The sequence below is a fragment of the Podarcis liolepis genome (assembly GCF_965112155.1).
Source record: "Podarcis liolepis genome assembly, chromosome: 6".
NCBI lineage: Eukaryota > Metazoa > Chordata > Lepidosauria > Squamata > Lacertidae > Podarcis > Podarcis liolepis.
The window spans coordinates 27,554,312-27,571,522 of NC_139559.1; the positions used below are offsets into that span (position 1 = coordinate 27,554,312).

Below are 17,211 nucleotides of genomic sequence, written 5' to 3' on the forward strand. Positions count from 1 at the left end.
TAACCAACATGATGACCCCAACAGCAATTTCCCAAGCAGTTACAGTTCAGATCCTATCAGTGTATACCTAAAGTTGGAAACATTGGTCCCAATAAGCATCACTTTGCAGTTCAAACGCCCATGCCATTGTGCTGCCCTTTTCATTGACTGAAAAAAAGGGAAGAAATCCCTCCAAGGATCAAGATACAGCTTAATTTTTGTATATCAACATACCCAGATCCCATTTTAACAGCCAGTGTTTTCTCAAACCACACTTAAAAGCAGCCCATTGATTCCAAGCTTATAATAAATCAATTGAAAAAAGAATCGGTTTGCAATACAATTCCTACCTTACAAGAAAAAGGCAGCCTCAAAGTCTCATTCTGCAAGCTTCCCCGAACACCCACCCCTCTCTTGCCCGATTATCATCCGTCTTACTGCATCATCTAACCTAGATTGTAAACTTCAAACACAGATCTCATCTGCAGCTTACCCAAGAAGCACTAACTTTCACTTCAAGATGACAAGCACTGAGCTATTTTCTACTGCTACTCCAGAGGGAGAGCCGTGCCTAGTCTGTTACGGCACATGCAAAGGGGTCTCGCAAGTGTGAGCATTAATATATTTAAAAGTCAGAGTTAAATATTATGTCCAAAGCTCATGTTCTTGGAAAGGCATTTTTAAATATTAAGGGGTTGCCCACTGGCACCTAGACGCACACAACCAATGATATTGCTAGTGCTGTTGCCCAGTTTTCAGTAAGAGGATTCACAGCAGACTTTCTTTTCTTTTCTTTTTTTACACCAAGGTCACCTTCATAACTTCTAGGCACATATGTAGCCCAGTTTCACCCTGGACTTTGTGTCAAGTGGCATCCTAGACTTGTGAAAGCCTATTCACATAGACTCACAAGCTTCACATAAACTAATGCTGTACAGGCCTGCAGCTTAAGTGAGTCAGAACTGTCTGGTCCCTAATAATAATAATAATAATAATAATAATAATAATAATAATAATAATATTAAAAAAATTATTTATACCCTACCCATCTGGCTGGGTTTCCGCAGCCACTATGGGCAGCTCCCAACAGAATATTAAAAACACGATAAAACATTAAACATTAAAAACCTCCCTAAACAGGGCTGCCTTCAGATGTCTTCTAAAAGTCAGATAGTTGTTTATTTCCTTCACATCTGATGGGAGGGCGTTCCACAGGGTGGGCGCCACTACTGAGAAGGCCCTCTGCCTGCTTCCTTACTACTTACCTTTGCATTAGTCAGGAGGAGGAGGAAGCAGCAGGTGTTGGAAAGAATTATTATTAAATTTGTATATCACCCTTCATCCAAAGATGAGTGGTTCACAACAGAAAAATACAAAACGAGAAGACAAACAGACCAAGGCAAGCCAGTACTAGAATTATCACACTTTTTTCCAGCCATGGGCTCCCAAAACACAATGTAATGTGTTTGTGGGTGCCAGACACCCTAAATTCCTGGGTCTAGTAGTTGGTTAGAATTTAATCAAGCCAAAATTTAAAATAGAAGCCAAGACAGTTGGTGATGGGATATTAGGAAGACAAAAGTAATGAGCCGTTAGGAGAGCCAGATGGCAAGCAGGTGAGACCTCGGCTCAGATGTAGTGTTGAAGACAGAGCAGATTTGGAAAGAGAGTTTTAGAGTTCACTGTGATATGACCTGGAGGGAAAAGGTTACACTCTGGTAAAGGCAGTAAGCTGAAAAAAGGGTCAGAGCACAATGGCTGATGTTTTGAATCCATGGCTGCAGCTACGGGAAAAGAAAGACCTTCTTGGATTGTTGTTGCTGTGAACACCTCCATCGTAGGCTCAGGTTGTATATAAGTGTAAATAAACTATATATCATATATCACTGTGCCTCATTTCCAAAAGAAAACACAGACCCTAGGTAAGAAGAAGAGTTTGGATTTGATATCCCGCTTTATCACTACCCTAAGGAGTCTCAAAGCAGCTAACATTCTCCTTTCCCTTCCTCCCCCAGAACAAACTCTGTGAGGTGAGTGGGGCTGAGAGACTTCAGAGAAGTGTGACTAGCCCAAGGTCACCCAGCAGCTGAATGTGGAGGAGCGGGGACGCGAACCCGGTTCACCAAATTACGAGTCCACCGCTCTTAACCACGACACCACACTGATAAGCGCCTGAAACCCCAGGGTCTTGTTTCTCCTATAGCCACAGTCCTAGATTCAACAGAAGTTAACCATTGTGCTTTGATCCTCTCTGCAGCTTGCTATCGTTACCAGCCTGCAACCTCTTCTACCTCTAGGCCACATCACGGCCAACTCTTAACTCTGCAACCACACTAACCTGCTCAACACCTGATGTCATATAGAATATGAGATCTGGGGCAGGTACAGTCAGCTGTAAAGAAACAATTGGAAGCTTAACGTATGCCCTAGATTGGTTTTTGAGGAGCAAGGTTTTCTGACAGAGCTGACAGTAAGCACCTTTGAAGTTGTCCCTTTGCAGATATGGTTCAAATTTAAACCACACTGGCAAATGCACAAAGTGGGGCTAAAGACAGTTCTACACCCCTGCAGAAAATCATGAACCGTCTGTTTCTACACTCCAACATTTGACTCACTATTCGCCTTATCTTGAGCAAACTGGGATACAGTTAGAAATCCAGCAGTGGCATATTTCCTATCACAATTTCAGTGATAGGATTTCTTGTGCCACTTGTCGAGGTTCCTTTGCCACTTGAAGTAGTTCATAAGCACTACTTATCCTCACCACAGAATTAAGCAAGCTTACTTAGCTTGCGTGTAAATCTTGCATGTAATATCTCCCACATCTCAATGCTTTCCTACATCACAGTCCTGTGGACCCTCCTGTCTGAATTATGGAAATAAATGGAATTAAATCTGTGCAGATGGCAACATTGCCAAATTGTAAATTAAATGTAAGAGTAAGGAAGAGAGAAATAAGCACACACCTGTCAACCCGTCACAGCTTCTGTCAGGTGAGGGAACATCCTGGTTGAGTAAAGAAAACAAGCAAGTTGCTAGCTGTTTTCGAGTAACCTACAAGCCATTCTCTGTTATGCTACCCAAAGCAGCTTTTCTAAAGCCACCAGTTGAGATTCCTGCATTGCAAGGGACTGGACTTGATGACCCTCAGGTGCTTTCCCAACACTACAATTCTATGAAATAATAAACAAGGGGATTATTTCACTTCACTTTGATGTGTTTTATCCTCTGGAAGTTTTTCTTTCAAGCTTTTCTCCTTAGCCACAAGGGTGTGAGATATGTTGAATATTCGCTTTGATGAAGTAAAATCAATGCAAATATTAATTTCCATTTTGCCTCACTGGAATTCTGCCTGGGCCTCAGCATGCTCAGGGAAACTTACAGCCTGTGTTGTTCAGCACAGCTCAAGGTCATGGCCTGGGGTGGGGTGAGTGGCAGAACCTGATTAACAACTGCTTCCTGTAGCCCCAGGTGTAGAACTCGGCACTCACATCCTCTCTAGTCCCACCACACTGTTCAGCACAGTTGTGTCCATGTTCTGCACAGCATGGGATATAAATCCAATACATGCTCCTTGAAACTACTGGGAGAGGGCAGAAAAGGATTTTCTCATTGCCAGATTTGCATGCAAGCTAAGTAAGCTACGGCTTATTCAGATTATGAAGGGCCTCTAAATAATAATGGAAGGCGGCTAAATTTCAAGATTTCCACAAAAGAAAGTTTTCTGTTATGTACAAAGTACACACAGTGCTTGTTGCATTTCCTCTTCCATTTAGTAAGCGCTAAACTGGGTGGATGCGGGTGCCGCTGTGGGTAAAACCTCAGCGACTAGCACTTGCCGATTGCATGGTCGGCGGTTCGAATCCCCACGGCGGGGTGCGCTCCCATCGTTCGGTCCCAGCGCCTGCCAACCTAGCAGTTCGAAAGCACCCCCGGGTGCAAGTAGATAAATAGGGACCGCTTACCAGCGGGAAGGTAAACGGCGTTCCGTGTGCTGCGCTGGCTCGCCAGATGCAGCTTGTCACGCTGGCCACGTGACCCGGAAGTGTCTGCAGACAGCGCTGGCTCCCGGCCTATAGAGTGAGATGAGCGCACAATCCTAGAGTCTGTCAAGACTGGCCCGTACGGGCAGGGGTACCTTTACCTTTACCTTTAAACTGGGTATGTGTAACTGTTACAGCATGGTTGCACATTAAAATTTTAATATATGCAAGGTAAAATAAATAAATCACAGTGTCTTTTCTTTTAAAGGGGATTTGTATGCAAATAGGTAATTGAGAGAGGAGGGGGGTGATGCTGCTGTGTTGAGGCAGAGGTGTATGCCAAACCATCTAACATGACAATGCCCAAACCCAGGACACCATCTCCCAGGTTTGAAATTCTGCACAAGTCATGCGATCTGCATGAGATTGTGACCTGGAAAAATCGCTTTTCCAAAATGGTCGCTGTGCCAATGGGATGTCCCAATTTTTCTGGGGCAGTTGATGGGTGTGGTATGCTAGAGGAAGGGATGGGTTTTTAAAATTTGTTTCTGTTCTTGTTTTTATTACGTATTTTGTCTTCTCATTTTGTATTTTTATGTTATGAACCACCCTGTGATCTTCAGATGAAGGGCAGTATACAAATTTAATTAAAAAATTAGTAATAAAAAATAAGTATTCCCATCATTGTGAAATCATTGGCTCCCTCCATGTGTGAGTGGTACATAAAATCGGTTAAAAAGCAACTGCACTGGTTGCCAGCTTGCTTCTGGGCCCAATTCAAGGTACTCGGTTGAAGCCCAGTTGAAGCCCTAAACAACTTAGGTCCCAAATATCTGAAAGGCTACCTATGAACCCACACACATTACAATAATGACAAAGCTCAGCTGTGTCAGAAGTGGTTGAGTAGGAACTGATTTGTGGCTTCTTCTGATAATAGACAAAATTAGTAAGGTATTTGGGGAAATGGGCACTCCTGTACAATGCAAGAAATTCATTGGAGGGGGGGGGGAACAAGGCTCCACCACTAAGTAGCAGGAAGATGGGACACCTCAAACTAGGTCAATTATACAATATTTTTGTGTAACAAACTGAGAAAGTTACAGAGTGAGGGACGCTGTGCAAATTGCTCCCTCTCTTTGCATGAATATGAGGAAAATTGCTGGTGTGGACCAACTTTATGTGCCTCCTTTCATATATTTTAAGAGCTGCTTGCCACTTAAAGAAGTATTGCACATTCTAGCACCAGTCACCCCCTCCCACTCAAGTCAAGAAGGTCCAGCCCCCAGGGCCTTCTGGCGGTTCCCTTCCTGCGAGATGTGAGCTTAGGGAACTAGGCAGAGGGTCTTCTTGGTAGTGGCACCCGCCCTGTGGAACGCCCTCTCATCAGATGTCAAGGAAATAAACAACTACCTGACTTTTAGAAGACATCTGAAGGCAGCCCTGTTTAGGGAAGTTTTTAATGTCTGATGTTTTATTTTGTTCTTAATCTGTTGGGAGCTACCCAGAGTGGTTGGGGAAACCCAGCCAGATGGGCGGGGTACAAATAAATTATTATTATTAACCTGTTATCTGAAATTACTGCACTCAAAGTGGCCTTGCATCAGACACAATAAGACAATAAAATTTGTTACATGAATCATCAAAGCCAACAACCACAGATGAATACAATACTCAGTTTCTAACTATTATACCAGAACAACTAACACTACTATGATGACAGCATTCACTAGCAAGTTACAGATAGTTACCCAAGCAATTAAAAAAAAAAACATTCAAGAGAATCCAGCAATAAAAATATAATTAAGCTGAGATAAAAACGTAACAGGTGCAACGAGGGTATTAAAATAGACTGCAAAAAAACCAAACAAGCTCTAAAAACACACAGAGTAGACAGATATTTTTCAAATGAAAAGGGGTGTGGCAGAGAGGCTGGTTTAGGGCTGCTAACATTTTTAACAGCAGCACGATCTGAAAACATCAGCAGGTGATAATGCCCAACTCCATGCCATAAAAACCTTCTCCTACTGATTTCTTTAATGCTGTTAAAGGCAAAAGAGCTGGCCAGACTGGATTTCTTTTAGTCAGTTGGCAACCTCGCAGATGCCACACACAAACAACACGATTTGCATGCAATGATAATTACCACTCGAACCTCTAAATGTTTATTGCTGCTCCATTTCACCCATAAAAATGAGCTGGAATTGGTGGGAAGAAATCTATATATATTTTTTACCACTTTGAAACCGTACTGGGCCAGTGCAATATTATTTAAAGGATGTTAAAAGGCAAGCAATCCATGTTAGTTCTATTAAGAGTACATGCTGTAAGTCTTAGAGTCCAAGAGTTTACCTGACATTAGAGATCAGCTCCTTCGTCTTTTCTGACAGGTGTGGAATAAGCTGGACTTTACCTTTTGCCTTTCCCAGTGTTTCAAAGACGGTTTCTATCCCAGGTGGGTGCATCAAGTCAGCCTGGAAATGTATATGCTGGGTTTTTTTTTGAGAAATTCTGGGTCAGCTTTCTTGTCCAATTGACCTTATCCAAGCAGTCTAGGCAGCAAGGAATACAGAGAGGTAATTTGAAGGTCTCTGATCTTATGTCCTTCTCCTGCAAATGTTAAGGTCAGCTCTCCTACAGGTAGGAAGTAAAAAGCAAGACGTGATTATGCATTGGCTGGATGCCAGCAACTGAGCCTGAACACAGGTGGAAACTCATTATCATGCTAAGGCCACATTCACACCATATATTTAAAGTGGTATGATACCATTTTAAATAGTCATAGCTTTTCCACAGAGAATTATGGGTGCCGTAGTTTGTTAAGGGTGCTAAGAGTTGTTAGGAAACTCCTATTCCCCTTGCATAGCTACAGTTTCCAGAGTCACTAAAGAATCCATTCCTCTTCACAGGAAACTCTAGGCATTCGTGATTATTCCTATTTCACCTTCGGCAGCAGAACAGGATTCACTGCCCCTGTGGCAGAGGGACACCACCAAATCCAACCCCTTCCCAGCCAATAAGAAGGGGGAAGAGTTTGGACTGCTCAGTTCTTCTCTTAATTTTTTTCCTGGAAGAGATCTCAAAGTCTCAGAACACAGCACCATTATGACCTCAATAGGTGCCTCTCGCCCTTTGGCAGGGCAGCAGTGGTGATGGACCCATACTTTTTGGCACTCCACCCATCTAACTCACCGGAGTGTGTATAGGCACTACCATACAAATTCAGCAGTATTTTAAATGCTGAAAGATCAGAACCAGGGCAGCAAGGAACACAAAGTAAAATGAAATCAAATGAAATGTGACAAGAGTGCTGGTCTGGATGCACCATGGCTTGGAATAATTCCCAAGATGCTGTTGACCCTTAGGCTAGTTTCCTGTTGGTCTCTCAAGCTTTCAGGAACAGCTGTTCCAAGAAGACGGCTGAAAATGACTTTGACAGCTCATTGGGGAATCTATAAAGCATCCTTTGAGACAACTATTTTTTTTATATATAAAAACAGAAAAATGGTACAGTTCAATATAATACACAAGAAATGCAACCCAATTAGAGCATGAGCTATTCAGCATTTCTCTTGACCCACAATGCCTCTCTGCTAGTCCTGCCTGGGATGGTGAAGTCGTTTGCAATCCAAAGAGAGATGTGAGAGACAAATGCATTTCACATAAGCCAAAGTCCTAGAGAGGTGCCTAGTGATACTCGGTTGTGTCCAACACTACTGTTCTTCTTGTGCAGTGGATGTCTGCTTGCTCTCTTCTCCTCTGCAACTTCCCTATGCACCCTCAGAATCTGTTACAGAAGATTGGGGGACTTTGCTTGCACAGCACTAGACCCAACCCATTAATCTTCCACCCCCCCCCCCACCAACCACCAATGCTTGAACATAAGTTTTGGTGAAGGGTCCTGAACCCTGAGTGTATGTAGTCCAAAAAGGAAGCTTTTAAAAGATACAAACTTAACCAAAACATTACATGGAATCTGCCCCATCTTCTGCCAGCATAGGTCTCAAGAGGCTATGATATTATATACCAAAACCATTTTATTTTATTTTTTTGCAATAGTTTAAGAACTGCAGCCATATGGTGCACTGTGGAAAGTTTTCCACGCTTGGAGGTGCTTGCATGTCAGGAGCAAAGTCCTGTACTCAAGTAAAGTGTTACTGTATTATCGTGCTGTGTTATTAACTCTGACTAAGCAAAGGAGCATATCCAGTAGCAGAGCTTCTGCTTATCACATGTGGTTGCTGTTGTGCGTCACATGAAGTCACCATTCCCTGGATTTATTCCAGAAGGATACATACAAGCGGCTAAGTATAAACAGAACTGGTGCTGCTATTCTTTGCCACCCATAGCATTTGGCCTTGAAATAATGAATGAATTGATTAACAGAGAATGGGAAACCTGTGGCCCTCCAGGTCTGCCTGGACTCCAATTCCCATCAGCTTCAGCCAGCAGGACCAATGGTCAAGAATGATGGTCGCTGTGGTGCAGCAACATCTGTTCTCTATTCCTGCTTTAAAAGGAATGGTTGGCAAGCGTGGCAAGAGCAGTATTTATGCATGCCTTGGATGTTCAACCTTGAAATCTTGTTGTGGTCTCGTTTTGTCCGAGTCTACAGTACTGTGAGCAATTCATAGCTAAGAGCTGCTGCTGTTGTGGGAACCGAAGCATCAGAAATCTTCAGCTAATTGCCGTCTTATGCTTGGACAAATGTCAGCCTTGTATGCACTGTTTTCCTCTTCTCCTTTTACTAAGAATCCCTGTGGTCCACTGATATGTCTTAAATGTGCAAAGTAAGGGTGCGCCTTCAGGATCCCTTAGCAGCTGAGGCGTAACTAAATGTGTTAAGTGACCTTGAGCATTCGCTCTTGTGTAAGAACACAAGATGTGTCTTGCTGAATTAGACTATGGTTGGTCCTTCTAGTCCAACATTGTTTCCAGGAATCCTAGCAACTAGGAGGCTGTAGGAAGCCCAACTGTTTCACCAGCCTACCTTTTGCCCCCCCTCCCCCGAAATGGCAGAATGGAGGAGGAAAGAGAGGCAGGAGGGAACATGTGTCAACCAAAGGGAGCCGGTATGGTGTAGTGGGGTGATTTTTTCTTCCTCTTTCTTTTCCTTCCTTTGGCAGAGGGACACCAAAGCCATGGCTCTTGTTAGCGCAATAAAAGTTTACGAATGGTGAGTAACAAGAGGCTTGAGGCAGTGGTGGTGGGACAAAGAGCTGTGTTCAAATCCTAACTCAGCCATGAATCTGAAAGGTGACTTGGGTCAGTTTTTGTTTCTCTATTTAGCATGCTGTTTGGCAGTGGAATGGACTGCCTTAGAAGGTGGTGGACTCTCTTTCATTGGAGATTTTCAAATAGAGGTTGGGTGGCCATATGTCAGGGATTCTTTAGCTATGGTTCCTGCATTGCTGGGGGTTGGACTAGATGACCCTTAGGGTACTTTACAACTCTACAATCCTATGATTTTATGCTACAGGCATAGGGACCCAGCGTGGCTATTGAGGTGTTCAACAAGTGTACAATCCACATACACAATAGCTGAGCTGTGCAAATCAGCAAATGCACATTATTTCATAAACACTTGGACACGTGCAGAGACAGCTTGTACCTGCATTCAGTGGAACTTGTGAACAAGCCTATTAAGCCCTGCTTTACCAAGGACAGCCATCTATTTGTAGCACCATCTGTTCCCAGTTCAGTTCAGAGATAAAGAACCATAAGTAGAGCACACACACTACATTATATTTCTAAAATAATTACAAGGATGGAGTCGGGGCAGTTGATGAAGAGAGACTAGGTTTGGCACACTCTCTGCCCAGACAGCTCCCATTTGTTATTCTAGTATCAAGACAGTTCTCAGGGTAGTAAAAGGCTTAATCAACAGGCGCAAGCTGTAAATTATCCTACCTGCACATTTTGTCCTCTGTGCTGATAAACCACCACGCATGAGATGTGGCAGCAACTGTGCGAGTCCCCACTTGCCATGCCTTCTTCCCTCTTGAGACCAACTTCAAGTCAAAAGAAGAACTAGGCTGCTTAATAATTAAACACATAAATTAAATATTAAGCAGCCAAGATCGTTTCAATGCTGACGGAACTCCAGAGACAAAAGGCCAAAATTACAGCTTTGTATGCCTAATATAATTTGGCCCACCCTCACAACTGATCTAAGGCCTGCTCGCACATTTTTATTTTATTGTTTTTAGATCCCACCTTTCCCTTCGAGGAGCTCAAGGTTCCTCATTTCATCCCCACAACAAACCTGTGAGTTAGGCTAGGTTGAGAGGCAGTGACTGGCTCAAGGTCACCCTTCATGTCTAAGTAAGGATTTAAACCCTGGTCTCCCAGGCCCTAGTCCAATGCTCTAGCCATTGTACCACATTAGCCTTAGGGGTGAGAACCCTGTGGGCGCCATGCTCTATCTATGTATCACTTACCAGCATTGAATATATTTTGACTGGACAACACCCCTAGATGTGTGTTGCTGAGAATGGATGAATAAATTTGGGCTGGGTCCAGTGGTTTGGAGAATGCCTCCTTTCAGTGCCCTTGGCTGCTGCCAGCACTGTTACCTACTGTCATCATGTTTACTCTCTCTTTTTGTACATGAAAGGTGGGGAGATCAAATGGTGGCATGCAATAAGCAACACAGGTCAGTGGCAGGGTAGGGGAACCTCATGCATCATCTGCACCATCAACTTACTTTGTAATCAGGGTCAGATGCTTAGCCTGGAGGTCCAAATCAGCCACATCCAAACAAGGTCCACAGCTTAAACCATGCACATAGGCCACTGGTGCATACTTCTACACAAAGGGTAACACATGGACTCTCATGTGCCCCTGAATAGAAGTGCACAAGCTGTTAGCACTAAAAATGAATTGCCGTGCATGGATTAATATATTTGGGTTCCTTGCAGTTTGGAGATACTGGAGGCTGCCTCCTGTGCCCGCCTCTGTTAAGGATGGGTAGATGTGTCAATGTCACTTTCTCTCAAGTTTCTTATTTGTCTGCTCTTAAAGTTCCATTCTCCTCATTTCCACCTCAGTTTGCAATTTAAAAACAAAACAAGTCATCGTGAAAATTCAGCAGCATTTTAGAGCGCATTTCTCTAAAAAACACACATCTCTGAAAGAAATTTTGCCTAGAATATGCATTTTTGCAATGCAATTTCCCCTTATATAATGGATTCCTGCATGCTATTTCCACTAATATATGCATTTTCATACAAATGACTTGGAGAACTGCATTGCAAAATTCATAGAATTTCAATGGACGGCTGTGTTTAAGTTGGTGTATTGTTTCAGAAAGTATGGATTAGGTAGGTTCCCCTTTAAATGCAAGCTAAATTGAATTTCACCTTCATCCCTAACCTCAATGCAACGACCTTCCTTGCAGTCGTCATGATTATCTATTGCCCTCATGTTTGGTTTTTTTGAACATGCAATGAGCAATAGGGGTCAGCATCAGGGAAGGATGTACAGAACACCATGCAGTTCTCCATCATCAGCTTACTTTGTTATCAGGTGTTGCTTCCAGACTGTCACTAATTTCAGGTAGGATTCAGTCGCAAAGCAGAAAATTCAAGTTTGTGCAGTTAAAGCTGATTTGGAGCTCTTGTGCAACAAACCTGTTTCCTGCCCCAAACTGGACTTATGCAATAGGAAAAGGGGTGGAGAAACTGCACTGAAAAGTGTGGGATAGCATTTGCTTGACCCAACATCATCAAAACTTCCCACAAACAAATCAGAATGAATGCTCATTGAACAGCTGACATCATCTAACCTAATGTTTGGGCAACAGAATGTACCTCAAATTAATGGAAGAATAACTGAAGGAGACTCTGCAGAGGCTAAACATTTTTCGTTTTCATTTTCTGAGTAATTTTAAAAATTATTATGAAATGAACAGTTTCCTCCTTTTTCTTATTGATAGTTTTACTATGTGGCCCACTCCAGAGAAGCAGTCTCTTCCTTTCCACAGTCTAGTTCCTAGAGAAATAACAATAAGTGAAGAGAGATTTCCTCAGTTCTCATGGCCCAGATGTTCTCAAACATGCTACTAAGGAAGCCTTTGCCCACCTAGTGATGTTCAGGTGGACTACATCAGCCCCAGTCAGCACAGCGATCATTGGTCTAAATTACAGTATGATCTGGAAGCCCTGCTTTGCTCTTGCATGGTCTGCCTATATCACTGCCTACCTGAAACCATGGGGTCTGTTCTTCCTAATGATCCTGCAACTCCTCCTGTACACAACCACATAACCACAACCACACACAGAGAGAAGTTGCACCCTTCATCTGTAATACCCAAGCAAGAGCTTTCAGGAGCATAGAACGAAGAAGCCTGTTGCCCACAAAACTTCAAACCCAGTGTGGAAGGATGCAATTGTCCTACTTCAACTGCCTATAGCACTCTTTTTGAGCCAGGATTTATGCTTGCACGATGGATCCTGTCTCCCCTCCCCTCCCCTCCCCTCACTCCTCCTAAATCTGTTATGGGTCCCCCTCCCCCAGCAATCCCCCAGAGCAGATCTGGGGAGGACACAGGACACGTACAAGCAAGGAGAAGGGGGGTGAGGCCTGTTCCAGAATTGTAAATCCTTGCAGTGATGGGACGGTTACTTAACACTATGTTGGATACAAGCCCAGGTCTTTGGGGCAGAAGTTCAGGGCTTCAGCTCAACAGAATGAGCAGCAGAGCCCCAAACACAGCAGAGCTGTCTTACCATTGCAAATGAAATCATATACAGGTTAGCATCTAAAGACAAGCGCCCCAGAAGACCATGACAGCTGGAGTTTAAAATTACCTAACTGTCCCACTGCCACCTAGATTCTGCATGGTTTTAGGATCAGTTTATTCCCGAAGCACTTCCTTGGTGAGTCTTCAGAAATACCTGAGTAAGTGTGCAGATCCAAAGTTTGCTTATTCGGGGATGGAATTCGAGAAGGCAGGGGTCTCAAGGCCTCTCAGGAAGCTGAAGAAAGCCAACCTGGAACTACAGTAGTCCTGCTTGCAAGACTCCCTCTCCCCGGCTGGGACTCTTGTTTTCGTTTTTATGAATTAGCATGAAGGTCACAAGTATATTTTCGAGGAGTGGCTTATGCCGGGAAGTAAATTATTACCCTGCTATTGGCTTGGAGGGGTAGAAATGCTGCTGGTGGTGTTGGTGGAGGAGAGCAGCTTTCCTCACCGGAAGATTAGAGGCCAGCTCAGCCCCTCAGATGAAAATGAAAACTGCTTAAACAAAGTGCACTGTTGTCTGGAAGCGAGTCACATGCTGGGGCCAAACGGAGGTAATTAAAGCTTGCAGTTGCTTTTTAAATGCCGGCAACAGTGACAGTTTGGGAACTGTGAGTGCTACTTCACCCTGAATACCTTTGACTGTGCCAGCCATGTCTATGATCTCAGGAGTTCCACCATCAGCCACGCAACATAACCCGACCAGATTTTTATGTAGTGTGGCTCCTCTTTGTGTTCCATGCACCGTACAGCTCTCTTTTTGGTCACCTCCTGATGCTTCCATTTCCTCAGGCTTGTTTTTCACATTATACTGAACACGGGGACAAGCCGTTTCTGCGCCATGTACAAGCGTTTGGGTGAAGGAATGAGCACTTGTTGATTTGTGCAGCTCAGCTATTATATATACTGACTGTGCACTTGTTGAACGTCGAGCACATATAACTGTACGAGTGTGCAGCTGAACTATTGTGTGCACAAGTACACAGACTGTGCATTTGTTGAATGTAATGTGCGAGCACCACTCTTGCTAAACGTGCATCCTCTGTGAGCACCATGTAACTGGGGTATTCTGTAGAAACTGGGCTGCTGCAATTCTCACGGTTTAGCTGCTATTAATGCTCTTTGACTTCAACCTTCCCATATGTGTGTTTATAAATCTGGCCTCCTCCAGACAGCCTCCTCATTGAGCATTCATCCTGATCTGCTTACACAAAGCTGACCCAGAGGTTATGATATTTCTGATCTTTATTTGAGCATTCATTTTAATGTGTTTGCAGAGAGGTTATACAACAATGAACATTCCTCCTGATATGCTACGCTTTTTTCAGAGCACTTCCTTGTAACTTTCCTAACAACAAGAAGTTAATTTCTTTTTAAAAACTACCATGGAGCACTTCCATCCACTGGTATATTCTTGAATCTTTCCTGCAAAATACTGACAGTCATAGATCAGATAAATCAACAAGCAGTTTGATCAAACCGCTTGTTGATTTATCTGATCTATGACATCATGTGGATTTAGCAAAAAATAATTATCCCACAATGAAGACCCACCCGGATATATCCTTAGAGGCTTGTTCAGTGTCTCATTCATCCCGTTTAGCCAGTCTTGCCTTTCCAATGCCATTAAACTGTGCCTATTTACTTGGAAGTAAGCCTCACTGTCTTTACGTAAATCCCTTTGTAGCAAGGGTATTTAGAATTGCAGCCTAAGCCTCTCGGAATCTCAATCCTCCATTGCCTAATTTCCTTGATGCTTAAAAGAAGGAAGGATTGGTCTACCAAAAAAATATTATAAGCCTGTCACACAAACCCAGTCCCAGTATCATTTGGGAGCCTGAGCTGTGGATTATGGCAAGCCTCTTGTCCAGAAGGAATTGCCATTGTTTTTGTTTTCTGTAAATGGCTAACTGTAAGCCTGCCTGTCTTACCAGACAAGTCTGAGAAGAAAGGCTTCAATCCTCACCACACTTTCCTGGGAGTACGTCCTAAAGTTGTGTTTTAATTTATAACTCTACTTCTTTAGAGTCTGGTGTTTAAAAAAGTGGCCAACATCAGCACCATTTACTTCCTCCTCCCCAGCCTTGTATCCTAAACCGACCTTTCTTCAATTTCATTGGACACTATGCATTTCCTATTTCAGGATGTAAAGAGCTTATTCTCTCCTGATGTTCTTTTAAAAAAAATATTTTTCATAGGTACTATCCCCTTCTTTTATGTGTGGCAGGACATCACATGACTGACACCAGATTGCCATCAATGCAATAATTGGACTAATTAAAATAATAAAAGCAGTCCCCCCCCCCCAAAAAAGTCTAGAAAGGCCAGTTAAAGAACAGCAGAGAACATTCACCACAAGAACACACATCTAGTCATCAAATCCAGCTCACTTTTCTCAATAAAAAAAACAGCATACCTGGCCATTGCCTGTAGCCATGGGCACAAGCAGTTCCAAAATGGCGGCATATATTGTTAAACAACCCAGATTAGTCACTAGCCACAGAGGTAAGCAAGGGTTAACAAGTGGAATCTTCTATTATCTTGCTCTGTTGTCTTGCCTTAGTGAAAACAGAGACTGCCCTTTTTCTCATAGCTGCTACAAGTTCACATAAACAGTTCTTAATATCAGAAACAAAGAGAAGGGAGGTTTTCTCAAGACTAGCTCAGGCTATGTCTCATACAACTGGCATGTGAAAACATGGTTTTGTGTTTAGGACAACAGCAGGGGTATCAGCTCTTATGAGCAGAACCATCATCGCTGCTTAATTACTATAATTACATCGGTATACCGACTTCCAAGAAGCCCGTGGTGGTGTCCATTTATCCCTCAGCACCGTCATTATCCTTGCAACCCCCCTGTGAGGTAGATTTGGCAGAGAAATGGTGGGGAACCCAAGAGAAGTTTGTGTTTGAGCAAAGCTCTGAATCTTGTTGAAGTCTAAGGTGCCATACTACATTGGCTCTGGGTCAGTAAACTGAGTTCAGCATACTGATGCAGGCATTTCATGCTCTTTTTTTAACAGCTAGCTACAGATGACTGGAGGGACGTGAGTGGTGCTGTGGTCTAAACCACAGAGCCTAGGACTTGCGGATCAGAAGGTCGGCGGTTCGAATCCCCGTGACGGGGTGAGCTCCCGTTGCTTGGTCCCTGCTCCTGCCAACCTAACAGTTCCAAAGCACGTCAAAGTGCAAGTAGATAAATAGGTACCGCTCCGGCAGGAAGGTAAACGGCATTTCCGTGTGCTGCTCTGGTTCGCCAGAAGCTGCTTAGTTATGCTGGCTACATGACCCAGAAGCTGTACACCAGCTCCCTTGGCCAGTAAAGCGAGATGAGCACCGCAACCCCAGAGTCAGCCATGACTGGACCTAATGGTCAGGGGTCCCTTTACCTTTACCAATGACTGGGGAGGATGTGCAAGGAACTGGAAAGAGGGACAAAGGAGTCATGTGAACTTGGTGGAGATCAGAAGAAGTTAGGTACTTTTACAGAAGAAAATGATGAGCGCAAGGTGTGCACAGAGAAAATATCCAGGTTGTGTGCATCCACTATCTATTTCAGAGGGTATTTCTGCTTGTAAAAAGATTACACCAAGCATAGGCAAACTCGGCACTCCAGATGTTTTGGGACTACAACTCCCATCATCCCTAGCTAACAGGACCAGTGGTCAGGGATGGTGGGAATTGTAGTCCCAAAACATTTGGAGGGCCAAGTTTGCCTATGCCTGGATTACATTAACAGTAGGCAGCAACTGCCTCCTGGTTCTTGCTTACGTCTATTTATACAGTACTTAGAGGAAAACACACTAGTCACACTCTATAGCATAGAAATGAGTGGTCAAGTATAGTGCAATCATAAGCTGACAGAATATATTAACACTTTGGGATTTCCATAGGCCTCCAAATGTTTCTAAGAGCAGGCGCAGAAGCATTTTCAAAGATTGTGTGTGTGTGTGTGTGTGTGTGTGTGGATCCATTACAAAAGGAGACACAGAGAAGATTACCACAGCTGCTTTGGCAGTTAGTTCATCTCACAATATTTCCATCCCTAGGTGTAACCCATACAATCTTCCAAGTGCCTCCATTACAGATGTTACATTGCTCACACAAGGCCACTTGTGTGAATTATGGTGATTCGATGGTGTTTATGTTTGTAGCTGTATGTTTAAAACATTCCTACGAACCAATCAGTGCAAATAATAAAGGATAAAAAAACACAAGGGGCAAATATCAGGCTGGGATGCCTCCCCCTTGCATTAGTTTTACTCATGGGAAAGTGCTCCAACTTGCAGTTAGCTAGAAAGAATGTTTATTGAGATGCCTCCTGAGACTCCGTAGGGAAACTGAGGGACTGCCAACTTACAACTGTTACTGCTTCTTTCCCTGCCAGCTGGAAAGTAGAGGCGCCCCCGAGGCTTCCCTTACCACCTCAAGAGATTGGCACACTGGTTATGACCCTAGAGTGTCCTAAGGAGGAAGAAGTAGAAGAACCACTGGACATGTCACTTTCCT

At 43.5% G+C, this 17,211-nt stretch overlaps 2 protein-coding genes across 14 annotated transcripts in view; one reads left to right on the plus strand and one right to left on the minus strand.

The window, feature by feature from the left end:
* The window catches only part of SGK2 (serum/glucocorticoid regulated kinase 2), a 33,959-nt gene extending 20,906 nt beyond the window's left edge, over window positions 1-13,053 (minus strand). For 2 of the 11 annotated variants that reach the window (XR_014527302.1, XM_083508203.1), the window contains exons 1-2: window positions 12,857-13,018; window positions 6,312-6,593 (exon numbers count right to left, since the gene is read on the minus strand). Coding sequence is in view for 6 of the 11 variants with exons in the window: in XM_083508203.1 (XP_083364329.1) it covers window positions 6,312-6,318 (7 nt within the window). In the remaining 5 variants the exon portion in view is untranslated. Of the gene's footprint in view, window positions 1-67; window positions 934-2,945; window positions 2,986-6,311; window positions 6,594-9,869; window positions 9,891-12,856 lie in introns of those variants that run through there. The other 9 variants (XM_083508197.1, XR_014527301.1, XM_083508199.1 and 6 more) reach the window with 9 other exon arrangements.
* Window positions 1-17,211, plus strand: part of LOC310709034 (uncharacterized protein) — a 431,701-nt gene that overhangs the window by 93,451 nt on the left and 321,039 nt on the right. The gene's annotated exons all lie outside the window — the stretch shown is intronic.